The 21127-nt window shown below is 41.8% G+C and overlaps 1 protein-coding gene across 4 annotated transcripts in view; it reads left to right on the forward strand.

Moving 5' to 3' along the window:
* Window positions 1-21127, forward strand: part of LOC120407783 (leucyl and cystinyl aminopeptidase) — a 94709-nt gene that overhangs the window by 44483 nt on the left and 29099 nt on the right. For all 4 annotated transcript variants that reach the window (XM_039543853.1, XM_039543855.1, XM_039543852.1 and 1 more), the window contains exons 3-8: window positions 6284-6422; window positions 11803-11934; window positions 14959-15079; window positions 15644-15798; window positions 16180-16293; window positions 18111-18242. In XM_039543853.1, the coding sequence (XP_039399787.1) occupies window positions 6284-6422; window positions 11803-11934; window positions 14959-15079; window positions 15644-15798; window positions 16180-16293; window positions 18111-18242 (793 nt within the window). The remainder of the gene's footprint in view (window positions 1-6283; window positions 6423-11802; window positions 11935-14958; window positions 15080-15643; window positions 15799-16179; window positions 16294-18110; window positions 18243-21127) is intronic.

Here is a 21127-nt window from a genome sequence, read left to right on the forward strand (position 1 = left end):
GTGGTGGTGGTGGTAATGAGTCACTACGGCAGAGGGATCGATACTCTTAGCCATGAATGTTAATGATTGGAATTTTTCCAAAAGACCACTTGGTCTACCTCTTACTAAATCAATAAACAATCACAAGGGTTGTACTAAGCGTCTTCCTTCTGGTCTCTTAGAAGTAGGCAAGTAATAAAGGCATTATTATTATTATTTTATTATTTTATTTTTTTTCTTCTCGATATGTAGCCAGGTTAGGCCTGGGCTACACTAGTGGGGAGGTTCAAACTAAGATACTTTGACTTCAGCTATGCTATTTGCGTAGCTGAAGTCGCATATCTTAGTTCGACTTACCTGGCCGTCCTCACGGCAGTGAGTCGACTGCTGCGTCTCCCCCATCGACTCCGCTTACTCCTCCTGCCGAGGTGGAGTTACGGGCATCAATCCCCAATGTATCGAACACTACCCGCCAATCCGGCGGGTAGTATAGACTACCCTTACTCACATAAAATAGTACCTGACTCCTTGAGCAGTCTCATTGATTTCAATGGGGCTACTTGAGGAGTAAATTAATATTAAAGTGTGGCACAAGCTGACCAAGAATATTTCGCTGCCTGTAACTCTTAATTAATGACATATAAGGGACCTGAATAATCCAGATTTAAAATTAAATATAATCCATTTTAAAAAGAAAACCATCTAGTGTAAAGTTTATTTTATTTATTTTTGGTAAGCAAGCAAGAGAGCTGCATAGTATAGGAAAGATGCTTTGCTGAGCTTTCACTAGTTTTTTTAAAAAATCTTGTTTACCTAACTAAATGATGCAGTTGTATCTCCCTGCCTCTTCCCATAACACGCTAACAGTGATAAATTTAAAAGGCAACACATTTAAAAATAAGTGCTTTTTTTGATGTCACTTAAAATTAACCTGTAGAACTTGTCACCATCAGGCTATCAATAAGGCAAATTGCTTAATATATACAAGAAAAGGGTTGTATACATGTTGTCATTTGAGAATAACTTCTGCTACAAAAACTAGGGTACACTTAGTCTATAAATTGTAACAGTGCATGCATTGATCACCCTCTAACAGGAAGAATCCTCATGTAACACAGGCACTTGTCCTCCAGTCCCCAAATGATATATTCTGTTGTGGAACTGGGCACATCACAGTGGGTTTGACACTTTTTTTTTTTCCTTAAGCACCTGGCTTTTCGAAGGCAGAAGTCTGGGCTAGATATCAATCTGGGTTTGTTCCAGATTGGCTATGTCTGGCTGGCCAATTTTCTGAACAGTCAAAACAAGTTCCATATTTTCCTACTCAGAAAGAAACCTTATCCATAAACAAACATCAAGGAGAGGATATTCATAAGCATATGGTGACATTCACTCTCTGGAGGGTACCTGTTGACAGATTCTTTTCCCAGTGTTGTAGCCAGCTGTTGATCTTTTCCCCTTATTCTTTTGGCTTTGAATTAAAATACCAAAGATTCTCATGCTAGTGAGCCAAAGATCACTATAATCTGAGGTGTCGATCACATCAAAGTAGCATTACTTGAAAGTTTAAATAAAATACACTGCCACAGTGAGGAAGCAGAGAATGCAGGCATTACAATGAAATATATGAAATGAAATAACTGCAGTCAGAGCTTAGAAGGCAAAATCCATTTATGCCAATAATTGTGGGCAACTGGTTCCATTTTGCTTTCGTTTTCTATTAGGTTCCCTTCCAAAAAGCCTCCCTTCATTCTCCACATTTAATTTACTTTAACATTATAGTTTTTTAAAAATGCAGGCTGTTGAAGGGTGAAACTGACCTGTTAGTGTGTGAATGATAGATTAGCCTCAGGCATCAGTCCCGAGTGCAGATCCCCAGCCCCGGTTGTGCAGCAGCAAGTGCTGACCCTGGGCTCTGGTGGGTGCTGGCCCTGGATGCTGACCTTCAGCCCCAGCTGTCTGGCAGCAGGCTTCTGCCGCTAGCCCCAGCCATGTGGCACCAGGCGCGGGCCCTGGTCACTGACCCCTGGCCGTGTGGCAGTGGGCACTGATCCCTGGCCCTGAACGCCAGTCCCCAGTCCTGGTCACAGAGCAGCTGGCGCTGAGCCTGGGCTCCAGTAGGTGCTGGCTCAGGGTGTTGACCCTCATCCCCGACTATGCAGCGGCGGGGTCCCCACCCCACCCTCCCTCCATCCAAGTCTTAATTAGCCAGGACTTGTTGTGAAAAATGATAGTAGGAAAGATATGTATCAGAGGGGTAGCCGTGTTAGTCTGGTTCTGTAAAAGCAGCAAAGAATCCTGTGGCACCTTATAGACTAACAGACGTTTTGCAGCATGAGCTTTTGTGGGTGAATACCCACTTCTTCGGATGCAAGTGGTGGAAATTTCCTGGGGCAGGTATATATAAGCAAGCAAGAAGCAAGCTAGAGATAACGAGGTTAGATCAATCAGGGAGGATGAGGCCCTGTTCTAGCAGTTGAGGTGTGAAAACCAAGGGAGGAGAAACTGGTTCTGTAATTGGCAAGCAGGTGAATGAACAGGTGGTGATGTGGCTGATCTGGTTTGGTCCTGTGATGGTGTTGCTGGTGTAGATATGTGGGCAGAGTTGGCATCGAGGTTTGTTGCATGGACCAGTGGAGTCCTGTTGGTTTCTTTCTTGGGTTTGTCTTCCAGTAGGAGGCTTCTGGGTACACGTCTGGCTCTGTTGATCTGTTTCCTTATTTCCTCGTGTGGGTACTGTACCACCAAGCATTCTCAAGACTACAGTACCCACATGAGGAAATAAGGAAACAGATCAACAGAGCCTCCTACTGGAAGATAAACCCAAGAAAGAAACCAACAGGACTCCACTGGCCATCACATACAGTCCCCAGCTAAAACCCCTACAACGCATCATCAGGGATCTACAACCCATCCTGGACAATGATCCCACACTTTCACAGGCCTTGGGTGGCAGACCAGTCCTCGCCCACAGACAACCTGCCAACCTGAAACATATTCTCACCAGCAACTGCACACCGCACCATAGTAACTCTAGCTCAGGAACCAATCCATGCAACAAACCTCGATGCCAACTCTGCCCACATATCTACACCAGCAACACCATCACAGGACCAAACCAGATCAGCCACATCACCACCTGTTCATTCACCTGCACTTCAACCAATGTAATATATGCCATCATATGCCAGCAATGCCCCTCTGCTATGTACATTGGCCAAACTGGACAGTCTCTAAGGAAAAGGATAAATGGACACAAATCAGACATTAGGAATGGCAATATACAAAAACCTGTAGGAGAACACTTCAACCTCCCTGGCCACACAATAGCAGATCTTAAGGTGGCCATCCTACAGCAAAAAAACTTTAGGACCAGACTTCAAAGAGAAACTGTTGAGCTCCAGTTCATCTGCAAATTTGACACCATCAGCTCAGGACTAAATAAAGACTGTGAATGGCTTGCCAATTACAGAACCAGTTTCTCCTCCCTTGGTTTTCACACTTCAACTGCTAGAACAGGGCCTCATCCTCCCTGATTGATCTAACCTCGTTATCTCTAGCTTGCTTCTTGCTTGCTTATATATACCTGCCCCAGGAAATTTCCACCACTTGCATCCGAAGAAGTGGGTATTCACCCACGAAAGCTCATGCTGCAAAACGTCTGTTTAGTCTATAAGGTGACACAGGATTCTTCGCTGCTTTTAGTAGGAAAGATACAAATGTTACTTTTCAAAACACACTTAGCAGCTAGCAGGGATGCAGTGAAAAGTGATATTAAGACAGATACAAGTATCACTTTTCATAGTATTTTTATTCTCTAGTCTGCAAAAAAAAAAACCTTACATAAATAAATTGCAATGATTTGGGTATGTATACATGTCCATATATTAGGGCTGTCGATTAATCGCAGTTAACTCACGTGATTAACTCACAAAAATTAACGGCAATTAATCGCAGTCTTAATCACACTGTTAAACAATAGAATCCCAGTTGACATTTATTAAATATTTTTGGATGGTTTTTGTACATTTTCAAATATATTTACTTCAATTACAACACAGAGTACAAAGTGTACAGTGCTCACTTAATATTATTTTTTATTAAAATATTTTCACTATACAAATGATAAAAGAAATAGTATTTTTCAATTCACCAGATACAAGTACTGAAGTGCAGTCTCCTTATTATGAAAGTGCAATTTACAAATCTAGATTTTTTTTTTTGGTTACATAACTGCACTCAAAAACAAGTACAGTGTAAAACTTTAGAGCCTACAAGTCTACTCAGTCCTACTTGTTCAGCAAGCCGCTAAGACAAACAAATTTGTTTACAGGAGATAATGCTGCCCGCTTCTTATTTACAATGTCACCTGAAAGTGAGAACGGGTGTTGCCGTGGCACTTTTGTAGCCGGCATTGCAAGGTACTTATGTGCCAGATATGCAAAACATCCGTATGCCCCTTCATGCTTCGGCCACCATTCCAGAGGTCATGCTTCCATGCTGATGGTGCTCGTTTAAAAAGATATTTTAATTAAATTTGTGACTGAACTCCTTGGGGGAGAATTGTATTCCTCCTGCTCTGTTTTACCTGCATTCTGCCATATATTTCATGTTATAGCAGTCTCAAATGATGACCCAGCACATGTGCTGTGAAAGTGTTCTTAATATGAACAACATTTGACAAAACGCAAAGAAGGTACCAGTGTGAGATATATAAGGATAGATACAGCACTCAACCCAAGGTTTAAGAATCTGAAGTGTCTTCCAAAATCTGAGAGGGACGAGGGGTAGAGCATGCCTTCAGATGTCTTAAAAGAGCAACACTCCGATGCAGAAACTTCAGAACCTGAACCACCAAAAAAGAAAATCAATCTTCTGCTGGTGGCATCTGACTCAGATCATGAAAATGAACATGCGTCAGTCCATACAGCATGGACGCATGTCCTCTGGAATGGTGGTTGAAGCATGAAGGGATATTTAAATCTTTAGCACATCTGGCATGTAAATATCTTGCAACGCTGGCTACAACAGTGCCATGTGAACGCCTGGTCTCAATTTCAATTGACATTATAAACAAGAAGTAGGCAGCATTATCTTCTGCAAATGTAAACAAACTTGTTTGAGCGATTGGCTGAACAAGCAGTAGGACTGAGTGAACTTGTAGACTCTAAAGTTTTACATTGTTTTGTTTTTGAGTGCAGGTTTCTTTTTGTACATAATTCTATATTTATAAGTTCAACTTTCATGAGAAAGATATTGCACTAAAGTATTTGTAATGGGGGAATTGAAAAACTTTTTACAGTGCAAATATTTGTAATAAAAAGATACAAAGTGAGCACTGCGCACTTTGTATTCTGTGTTGTAATTAAAATCAATATATTTGAAAATATAGAAAACATCCAAAATATTTAAATAAATGGCATTCTATTGTTTAACAGTGCGATTAATTTTTTTAATCGCTTGACAGCTTTAATATTTATTTTATTTTTTCTAAAGTTAATTAAGTATTTTAGGAAAAGTGTCGGGGCAGCCACCAGCAAGAGTTGATGGCCACACTGAGTCCACAAAAAATGTTGTTGAGAACCCCTGAGCTACCACCTCTTAGACAGATGGATTTACTATTGCAGTGGATGAAAAGTGATGGAAGGTTTAGTGTCTGCGCTGAAGTGGTGCATCTGTGCTGCCGTAGCATTTTTAATGTAGACCTACCCAAAGATACTGACTGGGCCAGCAGTTGTCCACAAGTCAGTGGCAGGACGGGGAACAGTTAGATGGGACCTGGGAGTGGCTCTTCCTGCCTCTTGAAAGTTATGGATGGACAGAAGCAGTCAGTCATCCTGTCTGCCAGTGAGGCATGAAGTTTATTCCCATTATTAGACACTTCAAAATAAAAGTGCCTGGTACATGTGTCTTAGTTGTCTTTTGAGCTACGTACTCTTAAGGATATATGAGCTTTTGAGTACTTGGCTACTGGGACAATTGTTTACTGATAATGTGCCCTATATTTCAATCTAATTGGCTTATAGTTTGGTGAATTAGACAAATTGGATCTTCTGACTGCATTATGCTGGAAAGAACATTGAATAAAAATTGCATTGAAAAATCTTTTGAGACTTAAACTGATGACAGGCCTTTCTTAAAAGTGTGCTTATTCTATCCTGACAAATCATGGCTACCTCTCTGTTCCCAGTCCCTCCCAATAAAACTTCCTTCCATTCCAATCCTCAAAGTAACTGTTCTTGATTTATTAAAGAATGGTAACACCAACTCTTATATTTTTAACATGTTTTTTTCTCTCCATTAGTTGGCTTGCAGCAACTCAGTTTGAGCCTCTGGCTGCAAGGTCTGCTTTTCCCTGTTTTGATGAACCAGCATTTAAAGCCACTTTTCTAATTAAGATTAAGAGAGATGAACAGCACTCCACTTTGTCAAACATGCCAAAGGTACAGTTATGCTCTTCTAATGCACAAATATTAGAGGATGGATGTGTGTCTTTTAGGTGCTCTGTATTAAAAGTACTCTGAATCACTTTGTTGATTTGTGTCATGAGTGCACAGATGGCCCAGGCAGGGGTCTGTGCAAGACACCATACAAACATATAATGAAAAGGCTGCCTTGCTCCAAAGATCTTATACTTTAAATCTAAATGTGTATCCCAGATCAAATAGCTGTTCTGTGTACTACATGATACTGGATGTATTGTAGGAACAGTTGAATGGCTACAGCCAGCAGTTGGCTGAACTGGCATGGGACAGTATATCTACATGGACTTTGGTTGCTGCACCACTTTCTGTCGAACTTAAGATTCTTCTTGAAGGCTTGGTCCGTGTGGATCCCATTTATGGTGTGCATGAGCACAAGATTGAAATCTTCTGTTCTGCAGTATCCGTTGGGACAGTACCTGCACCCTACATATCCTTGTGCTCCCCAACACAATCGCTTATAGAGCAGAGCATCCCCGACTGTCTTTCAGTTCCCAGTTACCTCGCTGCCACAGGCAATACAACTTGGCAGTGTCTTCTTGCTATCCCCTAGGAGCCATCCACCAAATCAGTTTGTAAATATTAGATAAGTTAACGTAGTGATGAATTTCTGCCCTGTTGGCAGTCTAGTTGGTTTTGTTTAAAATCTTCCCTTTCGTTAGATTACTGCTTGGTGCCAAGGCACCTTGCCACCTAATGGCTGAGCCTAAACTCCTTCTCTTTGCTGTTCACTTTCTCTCCAGAATCTAGCAGAGGCCCTGATGTAGAAGTTCTTCCCACCACTCTTCCTAGGAATTCTTCAAGCAGAGCAACTCCCAGTTGCCACCAACTAGGAGTCTCCCTTAGATTTAACCTCCAGAACTCCTAACTCTTCCACCACACCCACCCACAGCATCCTGACATCCCTGATAGACTTCTCCTTGTACCTTCTCAACCATTCTGGGCCCCTTTATATACCCTCTAGGACGGTGCTCCTCTGCCTCTTGCTCTACCTAAAAGTGAGCTTGATCCACTTTGCCAGTTAAGTCCCTTGCTAGATCACTTGATGAAGTAGACAACCCAAGAGAATAAGAATATGAGTAGGAGGCAGATGCTCAGTAGGAAGAATCAGAAGATGACTCCTTCCAAGATCCCCAAGAGACTCCTCTTAACTCTTTTCAGCTGAATAATCCTGAAAATTGATTGTCCTTCTCTCTGGATGAGGTGGTGACATCCCCACCAATATCTCATTCTGATGACTTCAAGCCCTTTCAGGAATTGTTGGGAATGATAGCAGATACTCAGGACGCTGAATTATCTGTACAGGCAGGAGGAACCACATATGTTATGTGATACTACCCATTCTGATTTCCCAGGCAGATTGGCAATGCCAATAAATGAAGGCATTCTAGAGCCTGTAAAATACCTATGACAGGTTCAAGCCTTTATACTTCCAACATCAAAATGAGCACAGAAAGATACCAAGTCACTCCAAAAGGATTATAGTACAGGAGAGATCCAAGTAGATAGGACCACACTCCTAAGAACAAAAAGCCCAAGAGTTTGATCTCTTAGGTAGAAAGGCCTACTTTCTGGCATCTCTTCAAGGGCAAACACCAACTATAAAACCCTGTTTGCTAAATATGACTACCTAGCCTGGGACAAGGTATCATTCATTGATGAGCTCCCCAGGAAGGAGGGCTGATCTCTATTAAGATAGTTAGGAACACGCATGCTCTGTGTGTCAAACCTCTGACTACCAGAAGCTGGGACTGGACAAAAGGGGATGGAGCCACTCAATAATTACCATGTTCTGTTCACTCTCTCTCTCTGAAGTATCTGGCACCACCATTGTCTGAAGACAGGACTGGGCTAGATGGACCATTGGTTTGATCCAGTGTGGCCATTCTTCTATGTTCTAAAGTGGAAGAATTTTTCTATCTGGGCTTCACCCCATTACAAGCTTCTATTCCCAAGAGTGCAGATCATATCCTCCAGTTCAAACTGTCAGGCTTACCATTAGCTCTGTCAGGGTCCATTTAGCAGTCATCTCAACTTGCCACCTTCCTGTTAAAACTTTTATATTGTTGTTGTCTCTCATCCCACTGTTTCAAAATTTCTAAAAGGACTGGTTCATGCACCCTTCTCCTATCCTGGGACCTTTAATGTAGTTCTTATGGGCCTCATGGAAATCTTATCCAAGTCCTCATTTCACCAACCTAGTCAAAACAGGCCATCACCTCAGCCTGGAGAGTTAGCGAGATTTGAGCACTAACAGTAGGACAACTTCTCTTGCCTCCCTCTATTATAGTGTACCCAGGGTTAAGGTGGTGCTGAGTCCCCAACTTAAATTCCTGCCAAGATGGTGTCTGATTTATCACTTAATCCAAACCAGCGACCTCGATATCTTCTTCCCCAAATCACACTCAGACTTAGGGAAAAACCAAGTTCCATATGTTAGATGTTTCCAGTAACCTTTGTTTAGACCAGACAAAGCCATTCAGTTGACCCCTTTATCTGTGGTACTGGAAAAGGCTATGAGAAGTCAGGCCATCTCTTCCTAGGGATTATCCAAGTGGATCCCTGATGCATTACAATGTTACCAAATAGAAGATATACCCATTCTCACAGGCATCAGGGCCTACTCAACTAGAGCCCAGGCAACCTCTTCAGTATATATTAACTATTCCTATGCCTGAGATCTGCTGGGCAGCCATTTGGTGCTCAGCCCCTTACTTTTACCAAACATTGTGGCCTGGGTTTGGCACCTAGATGAGATGGCAAATTTGTATGCTGCTTCTCTTCTCCTGAGCTCCCTACCTAGATTAGTCAGCAACTGCTGCTACTCTGTTCCCAGTTTGGTTTCCTCCATCTGCCCGGCTCCTGCCCTTGCACCACCACCCAAGCTTGTCTGTCTCCCACTGTGGTACTTGTGCCCAGCTGTAATTAGTCCTTTCTCTCCCTCTCCTCCCCCTCCCCAGTTCCTGATTTTTTTTTTTTTTTTTTTTGGTTTCAATTTTTTTTAATTAAGGGACAATGGAATTAAGCAGACACCACCTATTACTCCCCCCACCATCCCTTATTTAAAATCAGCTGTGTGCTAATTGCTCCCTGCACCTTGCCATCTGGAGTGTGCAGTTTGCTAACCTCTAAAAACAGCATTTTCCAGGTTCCTTTTCACTCAATATGAAAAAGATGTTGATGAGAATTGAGTAGTAAAGTCCCTCACTTAGTACTGAGAATCCACTTTGTGTGCATGATCAAAGAAATAAAAATAAGTAAAATCAATTCACTAATGGAATTGTCATCCAAAATAAAATTTTCACTCATCATCCATGTTTAGATTGGCTCCTTGTAATTTGATATATAATACTTTTTGATTTCTGAACTGAATGATTGTTTCCGAACATGCAATTTGAGTTGATTCTGAATTTTGTGTTCTGTCAAGAAAACTTGCCATCTTGTGCATGTGCATATGCATTACGATAGTCTTTAGTTATACGATCCCATACGATTACATGTAGTACAACAGGTTCAGTGGCTTTTCACTCTGATTTTTTTTTTTTAAGGACATCTGTGCAGGCTCCCTATAAAGAGCTCTAAGTCTTGTATACTAACTTACTGCCAAGGAAAGCAGTATCCATCTTTATAAATTTAGATTTGATAATTTAGGCCAAGATCCTACCAACACTTGAGTTACATGCTGAATTTAAAGTCCATGAGATTTCTCAGGATTTAGGGAGCGTGGTGGATAACCAACTGAACATGGACGCTCCAGAGGGCTAAAGTGAATCTTGACTCTATAAACAGGGGAATATCAAATAGGAGCAGAGGATTGGCATTGCCTCTGTATATAGCACTAGTGAGACTGGAATACTGTGTCCGGTTCTAATGTCCACACTCGCTTACAATTTTTTGACATCTTTTTGTTAACTATAAGGATGATTGGAGGCCTCTGGGAAAACCCGAGTTTATGATGAGAGACTTAAGAATCTCAAGTATTTAATGTATCCACAAGAAGGTTAAAAGGTGACTTGATTGAGGTCTATAAATAGTACCTACATGGGGAGAAGGTTTTAGAGAAGAGTGCTCTTTCAACTAGCTGATGAAGGCATAGAAAGATTTAATGGCTGCAAGTTGAAGCTAAACAAATTGAGGTTGGAAATAAGTGTGAACTTCTGTGTGAGGGTATTTAGCCATTGAAACAACTTACCAAGGGGATATGGTAGATTCTCCATCACTAGATGTCTTTAAAGTAAAACTGGATTGTCTCAGAAAGACGCATTATAATTCAACCAGAAGTTGTGGGCTCGATACAGGAATTACTAGGTGAAAATATGTGGTCTCTGTAATGTAGGAGGTTATACTAGAGGATCATAATGGTACCTTCAGGCTTAAAATTTGAGACTCAGGCTGAAAATTGATGTGTTTTCAGGATCAGGGCCAAGTTTTCTTGCCTGACAAACAGGGAATACATTATTTCAAGGTTTGGTTTTTTTTTTCCCCCCAGCTGTATGAACTATACATTTTCATTCAATCAGCAGTGCAGGCACTATCCAGAGGAAAAGGCAGATAACTCAACTCAATTTTGTGGTTACAAAAGCCACCTAAAATAACAGATATGTCCCCAAATCATAGAATCTTCTGTTCTATGTTGTCAGTTAATCTGTAGTATGTTGTGTACTTTTCATATAGGATTTTCATAAATTCTGGCATGCAAAGTAGGCCTGGGAAACGTTAGCTTCATCATAAGTAAATTTTGTTACATTATGAACAACTTGCCTATCTATATATCTTGGGTCTTACATGGCCACTATCGTAGTATCTTAGCACCTTAAAACACAGTAGAACCTCAGAGTTATGAACACTTCAGGAATGGCCGTTATTGGTAACGCTGAACAAAATGTTATGGTTGTTGTTTTGGAAGTTTAGAATTGAACATTGACTTAATACAGCTTTAAAACTTTACTATGCAGAAGAAAAATGCTGCTTTTAACCATCTTTTTTAAATGAATCCAGCACAGACAGCTTCCTTACCTGGTCAAATTTTTTTTTAAACATTTCCTTTACTTTTTAGTAGCTTGTTTAACACAGTACTGTAATGTAGTGTATTTGTTGTTGGTTTTCCTGCTGCTACCTGATTGTATACTTTTGGTTCCAAATGAGGGGTGTGGTTGATCAATCAGCTCATAACTCTGAGGTTCTACTGTAGTGAAAATTGTCCAACAAACTTACTTATAGTTGCCATTGTGCACTCTAGGTGTAACTTCTTTATACTGTCTCTAGCCCTTTATCTGATTGATTTGCCAGGTGTCCTCAGTAGTAACATTACCTTCTATTTTTTTTTCTTTTAAATCTGCAGAACGTAACCATTCCTGTGGCAGCTGGAATAGTTCAAGATGAGTTCTCTGTGAGTTTGAAGATGAGTACTTACCTGGTAGCGTTCATTGTGGCAAATCTGAAGAATATCAGTAAGGAGACTAATAGGACTCTGGTATGTTTCCACTGTACTTTTAACCTCTACACATACATGAGTAGCTCACTGGGATGTTTTCCTGCTGACTCTGTGCCTATCACCCATTATTATAAGAGTGTCTGTCTAGCAAATGATCTTATGCTATGGACTGGATTGAATCCAGAGCTGCGGCCCGCTTGTGTTGCCAGAACTTGACAGCAGGCCCCTGGCTGCAGAAAGTCTGCCCAGAGCCAGGGTATAGTGATGCAAGCCACTTGCATAGCTCACAGTGCTGGGGGATCCAGAGCTGGTGCCAAAAGTGGGAAGGGCTTGTCTGTGAGGGAGCAGTGCCAAGCCAGCCAGTGCCTGTCCTGCGCAGGCTCAATTGGCAGAGTTCCGGTGACGCCCCAGCTGGAATGTTAACCTGTCTACCCCCAGCGGAGTCATGATAGGTGACAATAGTGCTACTCCTCTCTCACATCACTGCACGAGAGCAGGAGCTGCAGAAGCACTCTCCTGTACCCAACAAAGGGAGTCTGGCTCTATACATCTGTTACCTGCAGCCAACTTTCCAAACTAGTCTGTGCTTCAGTTAGGACAGACTCAGGCCAGAATTTATAGGCCATATGTAGGTGCCTGAATATTTCTGGCCTGACTTTTCAAAAATGCTGAGCACCTACCAACTGCTCTAGACTTCATTTAATCTTTGGTGGCATTGCTTCAGGGATATGGCCTGCTGGGTTGGTAGGCAGCTGTATACTAGAGAATGACAAGAAGGAAGATACTTAGGGGGGGATCTTGGAATATTTAGTCATTCAGGAGGTGTGGGAGCATCACATGAGCAACAGTTTGGGGATCAGACCCTGTCACTGTAGCAGGAGCTGCCCCTTTGTGATGTACTAGTATTTTCCATTCCTTGTCTAGAAGGAGCCAAAGAGCAGCTTTGTTAACAAAGCTACAGGAAGGAAAGGAAGCCCTGATCAGATATACTGCTAAGAAATGTTATCTTGATCTAAATTGCTCTAAACCAATATATAGAGTAAAATTGTGGATTTTATCAGACTTCCCTTTTAGCCTGGACAAGTAGTTGTAATTAGAGCTAAATAGGCCAGGCTCTGTGGTCCAGCTTCGAGTGGCTTTTTTTTTTCTTTTGGTTACTATTTTAGCTCAATAATTTAACCACATTTTCCTTTCTAAGGTAAGTCTTTAGCCCATGTGTTTGCAAAGAGAACCTTAAAAAGTTATGAAGCAAGTGTAAACTTATGCAAATTTGTCTGCCTGTGTTTGCAGAGAGCCTGAAACTACACCTTTAGATGTCTGACCCGTTCTTGTTCGTGTCAGTGAGGTTAACTCACATGTCCAGTGATGGTTATTTAAATGTCTACATTTAAACTATATTTATTGCTGATCAAAGCGTGTAAGAGATGAGAGGGAGGATTGCAGATCTTCAGTATACCCAGTGGCTGCATATACACTGCTGTGTTGTGTGTGCATGCATGCGTGCGTGGTGGTGGTGGGGGGGGTTGTTTTTGTTTTTTTTAAGAGCACATGGCCAAAAGCCCAAGTCAGCTGTCTTGGGCTCATGCTACAGGGCTAAAAATAACAGTGTAAATGCTTGGGCTGGAGCCTGGGCTCTGAAATCCGGTAAGTGGAAAGAGGCTCATAGCTGAGCCCAAGCCCAAATTCCTACACCGCAAGTTTTAGCCCCATAGCATGAGCCTGAGACAGTTGACCCAAGATCTGAAACTGTGTGTGCGCGTGATTAGTGAGGTTTCCTTTTGACTCCATGAGTGGCTGGCACTCAAGAGACTGCCACCTCTTATTTTATTTTTTCCCCCTTCCACTCTGACCCATGGAGTCCCCAAAACAAAACAGAGTTTAGGAGCAGATCCCAGTGCAGCATCTGAGCGCCCTCAGGTGGAACCAAACCTAAAGAATTCAGCCAAGCCCCGGAAGGTATCCAAGCCCCACTCTGGGGGAGCCAGACCTGAGGAGACCAGCAGTGCCCTTGGGTGTATATATATAAACTCTACCGAAGGGGAGCCAAGTAAAGGAGACTATGCTGGGCTCCTATGAGAGCATCTAAAGTGTCCAGCCCTTGTATAATATTATGTATTGAGACTCCCTTTTGCATCATGAACACTTTAACATGGAAAATGGATCAAATACAGAGTGCTTTATTTAAATGACCATATTATAAAATATGGGCTAATGAGCACTTAAAATCCTTAAATGGTGCTATTTGTAGTGCTTAGTACTGCTGCTGTGACAAGTTTTTAGTATTTCTAGAAAGACCAACCCAAACTTCTTCAGCAAATGTAATTGGTTCAGAATTCTCCACTCAAGACGAAAGAGCCTCCTTAGCCATCCAGTTGAAATGTTTTTGGATTTTGAATGGAAACTAAAGGGGGAAGAATTTGTGCATTCCCACAGTCAAGTCATCAGAGTGGAACATAGCATCTCAGCAGCTGCTATTCCAGCTGCTATCTCTCCATACCTACTGTACTGGGTGGGGAGGGATTGGAGCAACTGGATGTACCTAAACAAGATTCCTCTGGCCTCTCCCCAATAATCCCTTTGGTTCTAGCTACTTTGGAGCTGTTACAGTGAGACCCTCAGGCTCACAAGATGTATGGAATCTCTGTTCTGCCCTCTCCACCTCATCCAGTTTACCCCAGCTCAGGGCTTAAATGGTGCGAAGAGCAGTAACTCCTGGGAGAATTGTATTCTTAAAGTTGTCATCAACAAATGCATAACCTATGCATCAGGACTCAAATTCGCATTACACACATTCCTATGCATTTGGGGGATAAATATACCTCAAGCAGGGTCAATTGATGACTAAAAGAAGCAACAACAATCTTCAAACATTTTGATGTCAAATGCATGTGATTTTTAAATATATTTCCTTAAAACTGGCCAGGGAATTGCCCCTATCCACTTAGTGTTTTGCCTACCACTCTCTTGCTGTTTGTGATTCATCCCATGAAATATTTTCTTGCTTCTCATTATTATTATTAATAATAATAATAATAATATTTATTTATTATTTTATTTTGCCAGGTATCTATATATGCCATGCCACAGAAGCTAGGCCAAGTTGAGTATGCCCTATACACAGCAGTGACGCTCCTGGAGTTTTATCAGAAGTATTTTCATATAGAGTATCCTCTTCAAAAATTAGGTAAAGTATCTTCATCTATCATATATAATATTTTCTAATAAGTAGTCGTTTTTTCCATACTTCAGAGGGTTCTTCAAAATAAAAATAACTTAAGAATAAAAACCCCTCCAAAACCAGACTTAAAAAAAAAAAGAAAAAAAAGTTCAATACCTGTTTAGCTGGGCTTGTATGAGTGTGTGGGAAATGGGTCTCAGGCTCAAGAAGTTTACAAACCTTTGGCTTAAAGGTAAGAGAGGCCAATTCAGTGTGCCCTCTGGAGAAGTTTAGCTGTACCTTTAACACCATGTGCTCAGATAGGGACATAGAGAATTCTCGGGGGGTGTGACATATTTACCTGACACAACCCTGCAACACTGTTTCTCCGTACGTAATTGCTCTTTAAATCAATGGGACTACTTTACCTACAGCTAGTATGTAGTTTTTTCAGCATTGGTGGCTAAATAGTGAAGTTTGGTAGATTGCTCTCTGTAGATACAGATGTGGTAGAACAGATAGATCTGAAGTGCAGCATTACTGTAACTTATGATTGTCTGGTTCATTTATTTATTTCCCCTCCCTCCCTAGATTTAGTAGCTATTCCTGATTTCCAGGCAGGCGCTATGGAAAACTGGGGTTTAATCACCTTTAGAGAGACAACACTCCTTTATGATGATAAAACGTCTTCAGCAATGGATAAAAAGCTGGTAACTGCTGTGATCGCTCATGAGCTGGCTCATCAGGTACTGGATTGAAATGCTGTATTTTAACAGCGCAGTCTTCTCTCACTCTAACACTCACCCTTCCCTGTTATACTTGCCTAGGATCTGCACTGCACCGGGTATAGAGCTTGTGGGTATTTTACTCTTGGTGTAACAGGAAACTGAAAGTTACTAGACTTCTGGGTCACAATCTCTTTGCTAGCTTGTTCCTGGGGAAGCACAACTAAGTGTTGCCCTACACATAGGGCTTGTGGCAAAACCACAATGTAGCCCTTCATAAAGTATCTTTTCTTGTTTGGGTTATACATTTATTATGATCTTGAAACTTGACTGACCTTTCTCACGCCTTGCACAATTAAAAACGGTTGTGTTTTTTGTCTTCCTCTCCCCCACCCCCCGCAGTGGTTTGGTAATCTAGTAACTATGGAATGGTGGAATGATCTTTGGCTGAATGAAGGATTTGCCACTTTTATGGAATACTTTGCCATGGAAAAAACTTTCCCAGGGCTGCAGACTGTGAGTACTTCTAAATCTGAAGTTTTGTCCTATCAATTAGGTTTCTTTTCATTCTGACATAAAAAATTTGTTTACCTCCATTTTCATGAGGTTTAGGTGATGAAAATCTAACTTAAATTGTGCTCTAAATAGTTCCAAGGACACTCACTGATAACATTACAAATAATGTGGAATCCTTAATAGCTGTTTAAATAAAATTGTGCGTGGGCCAAATTTTCAAAAGTGGCCTACAGGTTTGCACATTCACTCCTTTACATGCAACCTCCTTTGAAACAGATAAATTGATGTTTTCTTCCTGGGCACAAAATAATGGGCAAAACTTCTTTGCCTTGTTTAATCACTGATCTAGTGTTAACGCTGAATCACACTTTGCACGAGTGTGTATTTTAATGTACTGTGCAATTTACATGTTGCATGCTTCTACATCTCATTTAGAATCTTGTGGTTGTAACTTTTCAGTCAAACAAGCTGCTTAAAAAAAAAAAAAAGCAAAATTGCTGCTTTGAAGCCTAAAATTTCACCACTTGGTGGTGCCAAAAATGTTTCATCAAACTCCCCCTGCATACACACTTAAAGAAAATAGTATCTAAATCTTCACATAAAATATATATGTTGGCTCCAGAGCAACTTGACTATTTTATTGATCTTTTTTTTTTTCTGATCAAGAGTGCTCTAAGGACTCAATCCTGCACTAGTACCCACATTAGCAGACCTCTGCACCCAGACAGAGCCCCATTGAAGAAATAATAATAATAATAAAAAAAAGGCAAAATATCAGCTGTCACACTGTTGGATAGTAGTAGGTCAGACTTAAGTGTAGGTGGTAACGGTACTCCGGTAATATTCAGTATGTTTATTTAAAGTTGCTGCATGTAAATCTAGAATGTAATAAAGATTCAAGGTTCTGGTGTCAAGATCGGGTTTAATGTTCAGTGTGCGTATTGCTAACAAGTCATTCTATAATCCAGTGACTTCACTGCAATTTTTTAGACTTTAATTGTTGTTGAATTACTTCATTTATCTGGGGAAGGATTATATAAATCCTTGCCAGCCCAAATCAACCTGTGTTAGACAATGTATTAGCTAAAACACTTCAGTATTTCTGAAGATATTCATACCTATGGCAGGTGATTATGGTTAGATTATTATACATCATCATACTGTGGGTGTGCAGGCTGCTTTACAGATGCAAATAGCAGATGCTGGTTCCTGTACCAACAAATTTACGGTATATGACCCTGACTTTAATATGTATATGCCTTGATTCTGTGTCTAGCAGCATAATCAAGTTACAAATTATGCCAATTACAGAGTCTACAAAATCCTACTGTTTGAGAGAAATCCTACCTCCATTGGATTTTAACTATAGCTGAATCACTGCTGTGAAAAGAGGCAGGTTGTTGTGGAGAGACTGGGTCTTTGGACTCTTTATTCTTGTAGGCTATGGAGTTGTGCATGGTAGCTCTCTTCATGGCAATGCAGATAAAGGTTTACAGAATGTGTCCATTAGTAAGCTTCTGCTGCTAGAGTTTGGGAGGAAGAGAGCTGATGGTTCCACAGTGAACTAACAATGATAATCTTAGAGGAGATTGACTGGTTTCCTGTCTCCAGTGTGAGAAGAAAGAGAGTTTGAGCCTCAAAACAGAGAGGGTCAATAAACTCGGCTACCGTGCCAAGTAAATAGGACAGCAGGGAGAAGGAAAGCTTAACTTATCTAGTCCAGGCTCTGAGTTCCAGTTCTGAATTACGGAGAATTTGGCATGATCCTTTGTTGTTCTAAGTTCTCACGTGGGCATAAACTCCTATTCCTCTTCTAGGATGAAGAATTCCTGAAACTACGATTCAAGACTATGATGAAAGACTCCTTAAATGCCTCACGTCCAATCTCCTCTGCTGTCCAGTCTTCAGAGCAGATTGAAGAAATGTTTGATGCGCTTTCCTATATCAAGGTAACCTCAGAAGAGGCTAACAAATCACTGTCATTTGTGTTTTGTATACCTCTTTTCCAAAATATTATTATTTTGGGAAATAACACATTTAAGTCAGGAACTTTTTCTTTAATTATCCTTGTGGCTAAAACGCAAGTTAGGCTGCTCACAAAGTGCCAGTTTCTTTACTTGGCCTCCATTATTTTTATCTCTGTACATTTCATGAGGGATTTTCTGTGGTTTTAATACTGATTAAATTATTTTCCTGTGAGTAGGCATTTGATCCCATTCAGTATACAAACATACATGCCCAGCATCATGTTACACCAGGGTAGCTGGTTCTGTGCCTCTCCTTTCCCACCCCAGCCTCCATGACTTTACCCGTCAACCCCCACCACATCCCCCTGCCCTCCAGGGACTTAGGTGGGGCAGTGGGGGCATGGAGTCCCCTTGCACTCTGGTGATCTCCAGATCCTGGAATTACTCCTTAAGGGCAATCGTAGGTGGATTAAAATTAGGGCAGTCCTTAGACTGTTATAAATTGTGTCAGGGACTGGACCTAGGATCAGGGTTGGACCTAGCATTAGTAAGATGTAAAAGTGTCAATCACTCTTTTCCCCCTCACATTTCAATTGTGTATTGAGCAGAACTCAGCTGCACCCAAGAATCTGTCTGTTTTTCCATAGGAAAAGATTTCATGAACATCTCTATTGCTTGTGTCCCTCACCTTCCTCCTCCATAGTTTCTGTAAACACTTCCAGTTTACTACAACACAAAAATAAACCCAAATATTGACACCATCACATCTTAAATACATATTTAGATTTGCTAAACCTGTTTTATTCTTTCAGCTTCTATGGCGTATTCCACATTAATTTGAAAGCAAGACATTTTTTTTTTCCTTGTTAACTTTTGACTTTGACCTTTTCATCATCTTTGTGCTTTTTTTGAGTGTCGGAGTGAAGGGGGAAACTAGTATCTAAAGAGACTTTTTTGTTTTTTGTTTTTTTCTTTTTAAATAGATATAGAGCTTAAAATCTAACACTTATCATCCCAACACCCTGGGGACATCTTAGATGCCAATTGGAGCATTACAATTGAAGCAGCTTGCCATAAAGAAGCCTCTGCATTTCCATTGGTGCCCCTCTCTCTCACAAGTGGAAGCACAAGAGCATGTCACTTTCAAGCTGCCTTGCTTGTGAGGCTCTGATAGGTATCTGTCCCTAAGATGTGTGATGACAGGAGCTTTGCACTGCCAAATAGCACCTGAATGTTGTCTGGGGGCTCCAGATGATTATTGTACACACCTTAATAAAGAGATTACTTTTAAGGGGCTACTGGGAAATCAGTAGGAAAGCTAAGAACTGCAGTTGATCCAATCTCTCATGCAGAATCCAATCTTTCACTCAGAATATCTTCAGAGAGACTAATGTGCTTTTAAGAGTGGTTTACTTCACATTTAAATCCTACGGTTTAATGGCCTGATCTAAAACCTGTTCATGGAAAGACTCCTAATGACTTTAGTGGACTCTGGATCAGGCCCTAAATATTGAATATGAAATATTCAGTATTGCACTGAATAACTTTGATTTACTCTTGCCCTGGTAAGTGTGGTTCTTCAAGTAGATACAGATGTGTATTCTAAGTAGGTGAGTTCATGCCAGAGATCTAGCAGTATCCATAGAGGGATGGCGCTTGTGCCTCATGACTGTAGCCCCTTCCCCTGGCTATATAAGGCTGCGTCACCCAAACCTCCTTCAGTTGCTTCTTACCATCTGTCAGCTGGAGCTGGAGCTCTGGGCAATGGTGTTTGTTTACAAACGTGTGACTTTTGGCTTGTGGTGTGGTGTGTGGTTTTTTTTTTCCCTTAGCCTAGTTGTTGTACATAGTTGATAATTAGTAATGAGTGGCTAGTGTAGTGTTTTTTGTTTAGTGGTAGTGCTACCTGGTGATGCCCTCACTGGGTTCAAGCATTGCCCTTTGTGTGGAGGCGCAATTGCCCGATAGCGACCCCCACATGTGGTTCTTGCTTTTTCTGGGCAAAGCCCATCTAAAGGAGTGCTGCTCCTCTTCTTAAAAGAGCAGCAGATGGACTCACGTGGCATGGGACCTTTTATTTGAAGCAGCCATGAGGCTGAGCTGAGCCATGAGGGCTCGCCCAGTACCGAGGCCTTCCTCAGGCCACAGATTGCCCTCTGGCTCAGAGAGAATGTCTGCTACCTGTTCTGGGACTGGGTTGTTGCTGAAGAGGCGCAGGAGTCGTTCTCCATCGTCAGCACCAATTAAGAGGTCCCATGAAGCTGATCAGGGACACTCCAGGTCCTGAGGTGACTTCTTCGCCTTCCCTAAGAGGAGCACGGACTGGCTCAGTGCTGGCTCCAGCATGCCCGATGGTGCAGGTGCTTCTGACCCTCCCTTGATACAGGATGGGAGGGCGGACATACCATACTGTCAACTCTGGTTCTGGCCTCTGGGTGTCCCTTGAGTTTGGTACCAAGGGTTCAAGAGTTGTCTGCGCACCAGACTGCGGTGGACCTCCTCAGCATGTGGGTCCCTGGAGACACCCCCTCTGGGGCTGCTGGGGACACTGTACTGGAGGCAGTGCAAGACCCTTCAGTACTGGGCCCTTCCTTGGTACCAGCATAGTTGACCCACACCAGGACCGACTACCAGTGGCACCGACCCTTGTGCAGCCTGTGGTGCAGTCTACTTAGCTGGGCTATGAACAAATCTGATAGTCTCCTGGCTCCATCCAAAACTGGCACCCCCATGTTGCCAGGGTTCCGGGACTCTGATGCCTCAAAGTATGGCTCTTCCTTTTCCTGTTTGACTTTGCCAGAGAGACTATGAAGGCCACCGGGGGAACCCCTGTGGATACCAGTGTTGAAATGTACCTCGAGGGCAGG

This window comes from Mauremys reevesii, linkage group 6 (assembly GCF_016161935.1).
Source record: "Mauremys reevesii isolate NIE-2019 linkage group 6, ASM1616193v1, whole genome shotgun sequence".
NCBI classification, from domain to species: Eukaryota; Metazoa; Chordata; order Testudines; family Geoemydidae; genus Mauremys; species Mauremys reevesii.